Source organism: Saccostrea cucullata, unplaced genomic scaffold (assembly GCF_032062105.1).
Source record: "Saccostrea cucullata isolate Sc308-1 unplaced genomic scaffold, CSIRO_AGI_Scuc_v1 ctg4572, whole genome shotgun sequence".
Lineage (NCBI taxonomy): Eukaryota > Metazoa > Mollusca > Bivalvia > Ostreida > Ostreidae > Saccostrea > Saccostrea cuccullata.
This window is the reverse complement of record NW_026922105.1, coordinates 177770-192440: the sequence shown is the minus strand read 5'-3', so window position 1 is coordinate 192440 and position 14671 is coordinate 177770. Positions and strand designations below refer to the sequence as shown.

General features: G+C 33.9%; 1 protein-coding gene across 1 annotated transcript in view; it reads right to left on the bottom strand.

Annotated features, from left to right (window-relative positions):
• Window positions 1-1291: 1291 nt before the first annotated feature.
• Window positions 1292-14671, bottom strand: part of LOC134261187 (uncharacterized) — a gene marked incomplete at its 3' end in the record, with an annotated part of 131369 nt that continues 117989 nt past the window's right edge. The window contains exons 160-180 of the mRNA XM_062743635.1: window positions 13190-13493; window positions 12346-12584; window positions 11911-12100; window positions 11582-11800; window positions 11257-11418; window positions 10243-10423; window positions 9791-9957; window positions 9548-9675; window positions 6480-6726; window positions 6179-6350; window positions 5815-6055; window positions 5519-5636; window positions 5180-5355; window positions 4867-5026; window positions 4571-4771; window positions 4223-4474; window positions 3895-4054; window positions 3547-3788; window positions 2072-2167; window positions 1833-2021; window positions 1292-1513 (exon numbers count right to left, since the gene is read on the bottom strand). Of these exons, the coding sequence (XP_062599619.1) occupies window positions 1292-1513; window positions 1833-2021; window positions 2072-2167; window positions 3547-3788; window positions 3895-4054; window positions 4223-4474; window positions 4571-4771; window positions 4867-5026; window positions 5180-5355; window positions 5519-5636; window positions 5815-6055; window positions 6179-6350; window positions 6480-6726; window positions 9548-9675; window positions 9791-9957; window positions 10243-10423; window positions 11257-11418; window positions 11582-11800; window positions 11911-12100; window positions 12346-12584; window positions 13190-13493 (4066 nt within the window). The remainder of the gene's footprint in view (window positions 1514-1832; window positions 2022-2071; window positions 2168-3546; window positions 3789-3894; window positions 4055-4222; window positions 4475-4570; window positions 4772-4866; window positions 5027-5179; window positions 5356-5518; window positions 5637-5814; window positions 6056-6178; window positions 6351-6479; window positions 6727-9547; window positions 9676-9790; window positions 9958-10242; window positions 10424-11256; window positions 11419-11581; window positions 11801-11910; window positions 12101-12345; window positions 12585-13189; window positions 13494-14671) is intronic.

Genomic DNA, 14671 nt, shown 5'->3' with positions numbered 1-14671 from the left:
CCAAAAGTGTAGAATGAGTAGCGTTTTAAAGGAATTTCACAGAAAATTCTATTTTTAGTAACCATGGCAACACCGTTCATCGAAATCAAAAACCGATTCACTATTCTATGTATCTTAGTGTAGTCTACATGTGTGCCAAGTTATATTGTAATCAGACCAAAACTGTAGAAGGAGTAGCGTTTTAAAGGAATTTCACAGAAAATTCTATTTTTAGTAACCATGGCAACACCGTTCATCGAAATCAAAACCGATGCACTATTCTATGTATCTTAGTGTAGTCTACTTGTGTGCCATGTTATATTGAAATCAGACCAAAAGTGTAGAAAGAGTAGCATTTTTCAGGAATTTCACAGAAAATTCTATTTTTAGTAACCATGGCAACACCGTTCATGGAAATCAAAAACCGATGCACTATTCTATGTATCTTAGTGTAGTCTACATGTGTGCCAAGTTATATTGTAATCAGACCAAAACTGTAGAAGGAGTAGCGTTTTAAAGGAATTTCACAGAAAATTCTATTTTTAGTAACCATGGCAACACCGTTCATCAGTCCTATACTATTTATGGAACAAAAGTTGCACTGCATTTTATAACAGACTGTTACATGCTTGTTTATTGCACTTAGATAGCGTAAACACATTCCAAAATGTAACCTCCCAAATGACCAATATATAGGTTTCTCTGATTTTTTCAAAAAATATAACGCAAATTTGCCAAAACTTATTATTTTTCTTTCAGGGATCATTCATTGTTGTCAGTATAGTAATATTACTCTTTTTGCCTCCAGTACTTTTTAAGAAATGGGTTAAAATAGAATCTATGGGTGTTTTGTCCTACCTTAAATGAAATAAAATTTAAGATGAGTATTGATATTTGAATAATTTCAAGGAATTTTTTTTTACAGTTTAAATATTGTTTATTTAATTAAAAATCAATGAATATTGCTATGTATCTTGGCTAAGTATATTGAAATCAGACCAAAACTGAACGTATTTCTGTTTCTTAGCATGGCAAAACCATTTATTGAAATAAACAAAAAATGATAAAAAGACTTTTATCATGTTTATGTGTACAAGTTTTTTTACTTAAAATTTTTTTTACTAAAATGTTACTTAACCTACACTTTGAGTACTTTAGGATTTAATAATTATTTACAAGACAGACAGATAATGAACACTTCACCTATGCATATGATCTTACAGTCTTTGACTATCAGATCTAAAAATGGAATGTGTGTCAAAATGCCCCCTCAGAAATTTAGCTGAATTTAACATTTGCTTTCAAAACTTACCATCTTCTGTCAAACAGATCTTGGCATTCATAGCCACAGTGTTGTCTGTGCTAGTAGCATCAATCCTGTATACAGAGTGAAGGTCCACCACCATTCCTTTCTGGGGGGGAGTTAGATCCACCCCGATAGGATCAGAGAAAGCATTTCCTGTCATTTCCACTGTATTGACTGCTGTCACTGTTAAGTAGTATTTGGCACCATGCTGCATCTTTTCTCCAATGCCTACCACGGATCAACATATTATATACATATTATCAAGTAATCACAAAACATGAAGCTCATCTAAATGAATATAAGTGCTGCATACCAATATTTATATATATTTGTGAGCAAGAACTCTCCATGAGTTCTTCCACTCGCTAATATTTCTCGTCACAAATAAATTGCATGTATTCACCTATGTATTTATTGATATGAAGAACTTTGCTTTTTCACAAAATTTGTAGTTGTGGATGGATTCCAAACTGAAGAAAGGGTATAGCATAAGCTTATCTCAACTTTGTTGAAATTAGTTTGAAATCTTTAGCTATTCAATTTGTACCTTGAATAGAAAATGTTTGAATGTGGCCTGGAACAACACCCCCAGAAAATATAGAGTTGTCTCCCTTTGAATGTCCCATCATGATTTTGTATTCCTTGATTGGCGATTCTGTGTCTATAAATCCTGTCCATGTACAGACAACAGGAACAGATGCCTGTAAAACAGTAAGACAAATATACATAGAGCTATCTGTATACCCATTGTTGTGACAGACAAATCTAAATAAGGACTTCACAAACCTGTATATTTATATTTGGTGCTGTCTTGATATATTCTTGTTTTGCTTACCAGGCCTACAGAGTTTTCTGCCCATACACTAATGATGTTGGGCTTTCCTGATAACAAATTTGGATATGCTAGACATGTATATATTGATTTCATAAAATTTCAAAGATGTGATTTAACATTTGGGTATTTTTTAATATATAAAATAAATAAGTTAAATATAAATATAGATTATTCGTTAAAAATGTGTTTCTTCAAAGTAATAATTCAAGGCAATAAACATATTTGCCCATTTCATTTAAATATTTTTCATATGTAAAATTTACAACATTCAAAAAAGTTATTTGTACGTCGATGTATGTTCGGCAAATTATTCAAAATCTATTTGCAAAGAAAAAGGTAATTTGTTTATTATATGAAACAAAACTTGTAAATATCAAAATGATTTTATGCCGAATCAGTCAAACATATACACAGTCTTCGAGTGAAACTTTCATAAAGTAAAGTTCTCCGCAAAAATGACAAAAAAGCAGATTGGGAAAGAAAATCAAACATGTTTATTAATTATTAATGATTGTCTACCTCTTACTGTTTTTAAATGGAGAGGGCATTTGTATAGTTTTGTAGATTCAAACTAAGATCTGACGTGATACAACTATTGAGAAAGAATATTAATTAAACGGCTATTACAAAATTGTAAATACATGTAAATTGGGGTCAGTTATGAGAGTAATTAAACCGTGTATTCTATAAATTTCATACAATCATTGATTGTTTGCACAAAATTTCATAATTAAAAATTTATCCCAAGCTCTCGCTCTCGCTCTTTGTTTTTATAAAACTTGCTTTAATTGTTTACCTGTCAAAGATCATTGACGGACACGTAGAAATTGGCTTCAATTATGGGGTACATGTATATGCACTACCCTTATGTAAAGAAAGGACTATACGAGCATTTGATATCCTGCATTTAGATAAAACGTGCAGCTAATATATTAATTTTGAAATTTAAAACATTGGATAAATATTGATGAACAGTTTTTATAATTTTACTACGTACGTATTTGTTGTATAATGGTGACAGCGTAGGTTAAATATTGTAAACTACATGTAGTTTGTAAAAGACAAACAATGAAAATGATATGAAAAAATCATTAGATTAAACGAATATTGATTCGTTCGACTAAAGCATTTCGACTATTCGATGTGTTAAGTAAAATTGACATCCCTAGTATTTTTTAATAGATTATGAATGGATATAGAATGAACTAGAGTTACTATTAGCACTGAGCTCACAAACTAATACCCCCATTCCCATAGCAGTTTAAAAGCAAAGTCCATTTTTTGCTATGGGAAATCCCTAATGTAAAATAGGAGGTCACAATGGCATTACATAATAAATTTTCTGTGTAAGTCTCATTTAATTTTAAAAAAATATATATGCAATAAATTTATTGTAGTAACAAAGGTGACCTTGAAATCATCTTACCTGTAACATCAGGTGTGACCTCATTGTTGGCAAGGAAGCTTGATAATGTTGATGATACTGTTATTTCTTTTCTCTCTGCAATGTCCTGACCAAATGGATAGGTACCAACAGAGTACCAAGCCCTCACAATATGGGACTCTGTGTCATTGTAATGCCACAAGGCTGACAAAGCATCTACTGTCTGCTCATAAATCAACACTCCTTCTGAGACATCTACATCTGTTGCAGATTTGTCACCAAGTCTAATAATGACAAAGAATATTTGAACCCATGTTGTTGCAGAATTTTGAAAATGCAATATAATAGCTAGCATATAAGATTTACAAATTACAAAAAATCTCAGTAAACCTGTCAATGTTGATGATAGGTGGGGACTGGTCAACAGTAAATCCATCTGAACTGCTCTCTAACACATTTCCTCCATTTGTGATGCCTCGTATGGTTGAAAAGTATGTTTTATTTGCTTCCAATGGTAAATTCATCTGAACATAACCAGAACTTGATAAACCTGTGATAAGATTAAAAGATGAATACAAATGCATGCACAAGATTTAGACACGAAATTTCATAGTTTGCCTTAAAGCTAAATCAATTCTAATGCCATTTATGAAGTACATGGCTTACATGCAGTTTCCAGCGGGGGAAAAAAACCTATCAACTGTAAAATGGTTATTACCATTGCCAGCCACATCTGTTTCCTCCATATGAACTATGTTGGCTGCTGTGAATGGGAGAACATCATCTCCACTGGGTTCTGTACCAACTGCCACCTCAAAACGCATGACTCCATGGAGGGAGCTCTCGAATCCAGTAAACTGTACAGACACAGTGGAGGAGTCCAGCTGGTAGTCAATGTCTGATGTGATGTTGACAGCTTGTTTCTTTATCAATGTCTGGTCCACATTATTGGGACCATCCACAACTATACCTGAAATTAATTTTTAAAAAATCAACCATCTGCTTAATTCTTTAAAAGAGCAAAAATAGACAGAACTGTTGACAGAATTGGACAAAAAGCTGATACCAGCTTTGTCTTCCTCAACTACAATGATGGGTGTTGACACTTTTGGAGAGGAGTTGATGAGCCCAGCTCCATTCCTGGCTCTCAGAGATAAGTAGTATACAGGAGACCTTGTGGTCCGATTGGTCAGTTCTAGATCTAGGCCACTGATATAATGATGGCTCTCTGTTCCCACTGACCTCCATGACAGCTTATTTGTTCCTCCTAAAGTAATTTTATATTTCCATAAACATCTGTATTCAAATATCACAACTTCATCGGATTGAACTGGATAAAGAGATAAAAAAAATAACAATGACCTGGAGTGGTTCCAACAGCAACCTCATACTCTATGATTCCAGATTCTGGGTCTCTACACAACCAGGAAGCCTGGATTCCCTTTTTATCAGCCTGCCACACATGACCATCTATCTTCTGCTCCTTCACATCACCAATTGCACCAATTTTCAACCACAAAACCTAACAGAGCATTTAATCATTTCAATATGAAACTTGTAAACATGCATTCAATATGAATTACAAGAATTTATATTTTTATTCATTTTTTAGCAACTCCCTCCAAATCCTAGTTATAAAAAGAGTAGAATAATGTGGTATTTAAAATTCTCTTACTATTGGAGGAGAAGTGTCAATGACAATGCCATTTGTCTCAAAGGAGGCCAGGAATCCAGCATGGTTGAGGGCTCCTACTCTCATGGTGTATCGTGCTCCATTCCTCAATGTAAGACCCGTCCATGTGTACGTGGTCATATTTCCATTAGGCAGGTCTTTCCACTCATTCCGTATCACTACAAATAATTAAGTATTCTTCATGCACCACATCAGATTCATCTACTTCAAAATATGGAATTATATTGAACTTGTATTTTCTTTAATTATTCTTGTTATGAATTACTTTATAGGTACTTTGTTTTACTGCACACTTAATTGTTCCATTATTCTGAACAATACCTGGGTACTTCTGTGTCCTTGTGCCATGATAAACTTCATAGATTTTAAGCTTGATATGGTCCACTCCTGACTCTTTATCAGAGTATTTAAATGATGCAGACAGCTGATCTGTTTCAGACTGAATGATACAAGAAAAAAAAAGATTTGTTTGTCCTGTCTCTTAATTGTTTCAGGGAATATGGATCAACATGCCTCAAATTGACTTGACATTTTTTTTCTTTTCTTCCACTATAGATTTTAAAGAGTCAGTCTGATGTAAAGTTAGTATTTTTTAAACACTTGTTTTTTTTTTTTACCTGGAACTCTCTGTCTTTGCTCTGCACTCCATCCCACAAGTAATGAAGCTGTGGAGGAGTCAAATCCACAACAAATCCATCTGTGCTGTTCACAATTTCATTAAGAGCTTTATTTGTGGTTCTAAGGGATGCTTTTATTCTGTCTTTATGATGGTTTTGGAAATTCAGCCATTTTACACTGGTTGTTGAAGCTTCAAACTTGGTCCAGTCTCTGATTTCTTCATAGTTTTGGGTCAGGTTTCTAACAATAATCATGCAAAGGCAAGAAATTATTTTTCAAAAAATCAACTTCATCAAAATTATTCTGTTGCTCTAATTACCTGCATTTTTTGAATTTTCTACATAACGAAAAGAACAAACTTACTTTGCTCTCAATACTTTAACATCATAATGACTTATGTTAGACTCAGGATCATAGAAATTTCTCCATTGAAGATCAACTTTAGCTTGACTTGTGGTATACTTCACATCTGTAAAATTGACTTCATTTCCATCTACCACTTGTCCAGGCACTGGCTTAGTGAGGTCAACTAAAACTGTAACAATAAACAGAAATGCCAGATTACTTTATAGCTAACTAATAGAAAATATTTCAGCAAGTAGCAGATAAATGATAGTTGTGCAAAGCGTGTTCATCAAAGTCAAACAATACCCTGAATGCATACCTCCATTTGAGATGGCTGACACATTCTGCTGTTTGTGACCTCCATTGTAGGCAAACACAGTAGTGAAGTATTTCTGGTTGTGCTGCAGATATTCATCTGGTTTCAACTCTACACAAGCAACATGTGATTTACTAGAAAAGCGAGTAAGGTTGGCAACATCTGTTTCATTAGGAGAAGATCCCACACCCACCATGTACATAGCAATTCCTGACTGAGGATCATAGAAATTCTGCCAGTTGCTGCAAATCTGAAAATTTTATTTGCAATCATTCATGAGACGTTATTTTGGTGTAAACAAGAGGCCCAAGGGCCTTGAATCGCTCTTCTGATAAATTGTACCACCTATCACTTGTATTTGAAGCCTCTACCCTAAGTATCCTAAAACCCAAGTTGCATCAACTGATAAAAAGTTTGATGATTCTTAGCCAATTAGGACTGAAGATATTTAAATAAAGGTATATTAAAAAAAAACACGAGTAGGTCACGGTGACCTACTTTAAGATTGAAGTTTTCTGAGGACTCAAGATGCATTAATAGACAAACTTGGATTGAAGATTCTAAGCCAATATGTATTTGAGATATTCAAAAGTAGGTCACCTTGACCTACTTTTTGGTCTACATTCTTGGAAAACCCAAGATGCATCAACTGACAAAGTTTGATGATTCTAAGCCAATATGACACAAGAGAAACTTAAATGTAGCCATAAAATGTCGAAAGTAGGTTATCATGACCTACATTTTAGTCGACGTTTTTCAGAGTCCCAAGATGCATCTGCTGACAAAGTTTGATAATTCAAAGCCAATAAATACCTGAGATATTAAAAAGTATGTCACCCGACACCGTGACCTACATTTTGGTCGACATTCTCTGAAAACCCAAGAGGCATAAACTAACAAAGTTTGATGATTCTAAGCCAATAAGTACCAGAGATACTTAAATATAGCCATAAAATGTCAAAGTAGGTCATCGTGACCTACTTTTTGGTCGACATTCTCTGAAAACCCAAGATGCATCAACTGACAAAGTTTGATGATTCTAAGCCAATAAGTACAAGAGAAACTTAAATATAGCCATAAAATGTCGAAAGTAGGTTATCATGACCTACATTTTAGTCGACATATTTCAGAGTCCCAAGATGCATCTGCTGACAAAGTTTGATAATTCTAAGCCAATAAATACCTGAGATATTCAAAAGTAGGTCACAGTGACCTAAAATATTTTTATCATGACCTACATTTTAGTGGACATTTTTTCAGACATTCTGCTGAAAACCCAAGAGGCATAAACTAACAAAGTTTGATGATTCTAAGCCAATAAGTACCGGAGATACTTAAATATAGCCATAAAATGTCAAAAGTAGGTCATCGTGACCTACTTTTTGGTCAACATTCTCCGAAAACCCAAGATGCATCAACTGACAAAGTTTGATGATTCTAAGCCAATAAGTACCAGAGAAACTTAAATGTAGCCATAAAATATTGAAAGTAGGTTATCATGACCTACATTTTAGTGGACATTTTTTCAGAGTCCCAAGATGCATCTGCTGACAAAGTTTGATAATTCTAAGCCAATAAATACCTGAGATATTCAAAAGTAGGTCACCGTGACCTACTTTTTGGCCGACATTCTCTGAAAACCCAAGAGGCATAAACTAACAAAGTTTGATGATTCTAAACCGATAAGTACCAGAATACATAAATATAGCCATTAAATGTCAAAAGTAGGTCACCGTGACCTACTTTTTGGTCGACATTCTCCGAAAACATTCAACTGACAAAGTTTGATGATTCAAAAACCCAAGATGCATCCTACATTTTAGCATTTTTTCAGACAAAGTTTGATGATTTCTAAGCCAATAAATACCTGATAAGTACTGGAGATACATTTTGAATATAGCCATAAAATATTGAAAGTAGGTCACCGTGACCTAATTTTTGATGTCTTCACATAAATATAGCCATAAAATATTGAAAACCCACTCCGAGATGCCTCAACTCACAAAGTTTGATGATTCTAAGCCAATAAATACCTAAGATAGTGAAATATAGCCATAAAATGTCGAAAGTAGGTCACGGTGATCTACATTTTGGTCGACATTTTTCAGAGTCGCAAGATGCATCAGCTGACCAAGTTTGATGATCGTTGGTCCGAAGGTAATCAAAATATGCCTTTTAAACAATTTGAAAACAAATGCCTGCAAAATTCTAAAAGTAGGTCACAGTGACCTACTTTTACTTAAATATGTTTTAAGGTCCCAAGATGCAGCAACTTACAAGATTTGATGATTCTAACCCTCTCAGTGTCTGAAATAATGGGATGAAATGTTTTAAAAAGGATAAATCATCAAGTTCAAAAAGTAGGTCAAGGTGACCTACTTTTAAGTTGACGTTGTTCAAGGACCCAAGATGCATCAACTGACAAAGTTTGATGATCATAGGCCTTAAAGTGTCCAAAATATGCCTTCAAATCAATTTGAAAACAAATCCCTGCAAAATTAAAAAAGTAGGTCACCGTGACCTACTTTTGAGTTAACATGATGTAAAGTCCTAAGATGCATCAACTTACAAGATTTGATGATCCTAGTCCTTATAGTAAGCAAAATATAGACATTTTCATTAATTATAAATTTAGGTCAAACTTGAAGTGACCTTGAGACCACACCCTTTGCCCCAGGGTCATGCCTTGAACAATTTTTAATCTCCAACATATCCTGATCATTGTATGTAAGTTTGGTGAAAATCTGCCTGGTGGTTCTGGAGAAGAAGATTTTTTTACAGCCAGTACTTTTGATTTTGTTTTCCTGATTATCTCCCCTTGTTTTAGGGTCCCAACCCTTATTTTAGTAAAAATGGTAGCCCTTGGGCCAAGGATACCCTGTCACAAATTTAACACTGATTGGCCAAGGGGTTCTTGAGTTATGGCCCATATTCTAAAAAGTTAACGCACACCGCACACCGCACGACGCACACCGCACAAATGGCCATAGCATTAGCTCTTTGAGTCTTTGGCTCAGAAGAGCTAAAAATACAACACCTTACTTGAGTTTCCTCAAACACAGTTTCCTGACCTTCTCCTTGTATTTGGTGTAACTAAGATCTATTCCAGGTATTTCTCCATCATTGACCACACCAGCCACAGGGGGAGATCTGTCCACTATGAGAGGGGAATCACATATACCTATTGTTCTCAGGTCCACTGCAAAGTAAAATTGCAAATACAACTACTACTAAATAATCATAATTTTCATTATTCTCTGTAAAAGGTCACATAAGTTCATACATACTAAATTAAGTTGAACAGGGATGATTACCATTATTCACAACTTTGACTTTAACCCAAACAGGGACCCCCTCCGTAACTTTATGGAGGTAGGTCAGATTTTGATTGTATTCCATAGGAAGCCACATCAGCTCATCACAGTCTCTTGTGGTCCTACCCAGACATAGGTCATTTCTAATCACACCAGAGTTTGGATCACTAAATAAAAAAAAGATTTTTTAATTGTAAATAAAATTTCTTTGAGAATTCTATCTCAAAAACATTAAAAATGTTTGTTTTTTATGTTCCATATTGTCTTGCATTGACTAATGTCAAAATTATAATCCATGGTAAACAGCAACAATCTTTTGCTAACACCTTCTATATGAAACGTACATGCGCAAATTTATTTCATTAATAAGCCTTCAAGAATATTTCAGATTTACATTATTTCTAATTTTAAACTTATGCAACTACTCCAAGAAAACTTTCAAATGAACTAACGATGAATTGTGAGTCAGTGAGAGGTTGAACTTATCCTCATCGTAGCGAACATTGTATACTTCATAAACCAAGGGAGGACTGTTGTCCACAATGTAAGGTGCAGAGTGACAGAAACTTGTACTCAATGCTCCGCCGTACTCAATGTTGTTTATAGCTCTTACAGTGACATAGTAGGGTCCATCTGAAAAGTTAATAAAAGGCATTATATACATAAATCCGTAGCTTCATTACAAGTCTATAGAGTATTGTATGGTATTATCTGTCAGGTAATTATTAAACATTTAAAAATGAACCAAATTAATTTGAAATACTATGAAAACACTTATTTTTAAGTGGGTTTTCATTGTTTTTGTGTTATGAAGAAACCAACAAAATTCATGCTCTCCAGTAATGTAAAATGTCATTTCTTTTTTATACATGTTTTACAACCCAGGCCATTAACACACATGGAAAATATGTGATTCAAATTTTCAGTTTACAGCAACATGTGATACCACATTGCTAAAAAAATATTCAGAGACATTAAAAATATTTTACACATATTCTAAAAATAATACGTATCATTTAAAATCAAAAGTAAGATTCAGTATTTATCACATATTTTCCCCTTTATCCCCTTGATATAGCTCATGTGATATCGTTCCTCTATGTATTCCTACGCCACGGACGTAATGTAAATAAACAAATACATGTGCATGAGTAGAGAATGACTTAATTTGTCAAATTTCACTTTATTTGATATATTTTAACAAATTTTCATTCATATATTAAAAAAAAATAAGTACTGAAATACTTTCTTTCTTTTATTTTTGTACGAACTATTTCATACAAAGTAATATTATTTATTACGTTATTTTGTCCGAGGTAACCGAAAGGACTTTGAATTAGAAATAAAGACAAAATACACATTTAAAGTGAACAAAAATATTTCGTGTCTCATTGCAAGGCTCGGGGATACACACAACCAGTTGGCTAAAAAAGATCAAAACAAACCATATCCTATATAGATCACACCTGGTAAAACAGTGTAAGGTTCCTCCAGAGGGGACATCATCACAGTATGAGTCCACTGTGACCGGTCAAACAGGTGAGCATGAGGATCGTGATGCTGCTTTATTTTCTCCTCACAGATAAAATTCAAAATCATAAATTCCTCAATGATACCATCCCAGTTGGCTAAAAAGTACAAGTCACTCTTTTAAACACAAAATCTAACATAATAAACTGAAAATATGATAATATGGATGTGCAATTCAATATCTATGGCTATAATAGTATTTCAATTTGAGCAAAAATTGTTTTTGAGTTTTGACTGTTAGTCCAACACATTTGTCATTACCAGATATATATCTATTGGCCCTGGTATACTTGAGGTCATTCTTGTAAGTATGGCCATTATAGAGCGTCTCTGAACCCTCTCCATCTATGATGATTCGGTGATTCTTTGTCTTTGGATTCACTCCTTCACAGAATCTCTCTTCCCAGTCATCTCTATCATCAGGAATCACATCCTCACACTTTATGGTTTCTATTCTGTCACTTGTGATGTTTATTTGCCCTACAAATTACAAATCACCTTCTTTGAATTCAATGATAAAAAACTTAAAACTAACAAAATCTCTTTTCATTGTGTGTTGTCATTTTTACATTAAAAGAACAGACACTTACATGACGTTGGATCTGGGGGAGTGTAATCTGTTAGTATAGGTTTGGATGACAGTATGTTGTGAAATCCAAGGCTGTTGACAATATCAAAGTTGAAGTAGAAGATGTGGTTATGAGGTAACTGTAGATTATTGTACACAAATCCTCTGTTGGAACCCACTCCAAGCTTCTCAAAGTGCATGTAATGACCGTCCTATATGAAGTTCATATTCAATTATCTTTTTTGACGAGAATTCTCAGTATTGTCTACTACAGAATCATTATTAAATAGCAATACATCAGATTTTTTTTTTCTTTGCAAGCAGGCAAACTCTTCCACATCAATTAAAGTTAATGTTGGTCTGCCTTGTTAGTATTTTTATTTTTAATTTAATATATTCAGAATACAAGTTTTGTAATATTTGAAATAAAATATTGATACAAGTAATTAATACAAACGTGTGATATTTTGTGATCATGTCCTTCAATGGCCTCCAAAAGTTCACATCGACCAGAGGATCCATAATCATAATTAAAACTCAGGCATTTTGTGACATGCATTCCATTACAGTTTGCAGCACACTCCTCTTTGGTTGTTATTTTTAGGTACTCTGCTACTCTGATGCCCCTCCCAACAAGTCTCCCTGCCTTACCAGAGGAGAACAGTGTCATCACTTTCTGATTCAAAGGATCATGACCTAAAATAAGAGAAATCAATGTCAACGGAGGTCTTGTAACCTCACACTTAAAAGCAATACTTTTTCTTTGAAATTCAAATGTAAAAAAACCCTCTCTTTTCTATAAATTCAATGTAATTGTTACAAGAACAAATACATGTATTCTGCGAATTAAAGTATTTTACAATAACAAGAGCTTGATCTAATACTGTAAGATTCCCTAATGTGTCATGTTTTCAGTTTCATTTCAAATCACTTATTGATTTTATTGATTTTGCAATAAATTGTAAACCATCTATTATGTGCTGTTTCTTCAGTTTGGGATCAATCTGCAACTACTAGCATTTGCAAATGAGGCAACATTCTACATATATTGGGTAAATAATTGGACAATAAAATTAATATTCATGAGTAAAAGTTCAAAAACTCTTGGATTTTTTTGCTCATGAATAAAAGTTGGTTTACAGCAGATTTTGGCATCAATTATGAAATAGGTATAGAATAAGGTTCTCCTGATTTCATTGAGGTGAACTAAAAATCATCAATATTGTGCAAAGTCATTAAAATATTACTTGTTCATGAAATATTCACAAATAATAGTATGTGAGAAAACCAGTATCACTTACCCACATCATAATTAACAGTGTTGGCAGCCACTGTTGTAGTTGTCCATCTGACAATCTGTTCTCCCCATGTGTTCTTGCCATACCCAACAGCTACTTTGGTGTGTGTGAGGGGTGAGTCTTCATACACTGTGACTACTGCCTTCAGAACATTAGGATTACTGGTGGAGGTAAAGGCTTCTGTCATCCTCCCTCCTGGTATTGTCATGTCATATGTGTCTAGTTTACAGGAGGCTGGGACACTCACTCCTGCCTCATTGGACACATGGACTGTGAAATACAGAGGGACTCCAGCTGGACTAAGGATCTGCAATAAATGTTTCAATTAATTACAATGACTATAAATTCACTGATATTAAGAAATTCTCAAACTTTTTTTATTCTAACTCTTAAATTTACACTCTTTCATACAAATCAATCAATCTTGGTTATTCTCTCATACAATATTTGTGGGGAACAGAAATTAAAATTATATCTAGTAAAACTTTCCTTTAGTTCAGTAATCTGGACAATAATTTGCTTGGAAACACAAGCTTCAAATCTTGTTGGAAATACTATTGTGATCACAGACAAATGATGAAATACTAGTCCTCTGTATGCCAGGTTTTTAATGCATCCAAGATCAAGCTACCTAGCTCACCTGTATTTTCTATAAACTGAATTCAAGAAAAAGATCCCTATGCCCTTTCTTACATAAACCAGAAGTCTCTGTCGAGACTGTAGCTCTACTGGTTTGTACTTATCAAAAACCATTTTATGTATCTTTCTGTAGTCTACTTGTGTGCCAACTTATTATTTTGAAATCAAACTAAAACTGTAGAAGGAGTAGCGTTTTAAAGGAATTTCACAGAAAATTCTATTTTTAGTAACCATGGTAACACCATTCATCGAAATCAAAAACCATTGCACTATTCTATGTATCTTAGTGTAGTCTACTTGTGTGCCAAGTAATATTGAAATCAGACCAAAAGTGTAGAAGGAATAAGGTTTTAAAGGAATTTCACAGAAAATTCTATTTTTAGTAACCATGGCATCACTGTTCATCGAAATTAAAAACTGATGCACTATTCTATGTATCTTAGTGTAGTCTACTTGTGTGCCAAGTTATACTGAAATCAGACCAAAACTGTAGAAGGAGTAGCGTTTTACAGGAATTTTACAGAAAATTCTATTTTTATTAACCATGGCTACACCGTTCATCAAAATCAAAAACTGATGCACTATTCTATGTATCTTTGTGTAGTCTACTTGTGTGCCAAGTAATATTGAAATCAGACTAAAATTGTAGGAGGAGTAGCGTTTTGAAAAATTGTTTACAGACAGACGGACAGACAAACAGCTAGACAGACAGATGGATGGACGCCGGACGCATTACTATCGCATAAGCTCTTCTGGTCTCTGACTGACCAGTAGAGCTAAAAATTACATTTATACTGTTTCAGCAAATCTATTACATAGTCACACAAATACATGAACTATCATATA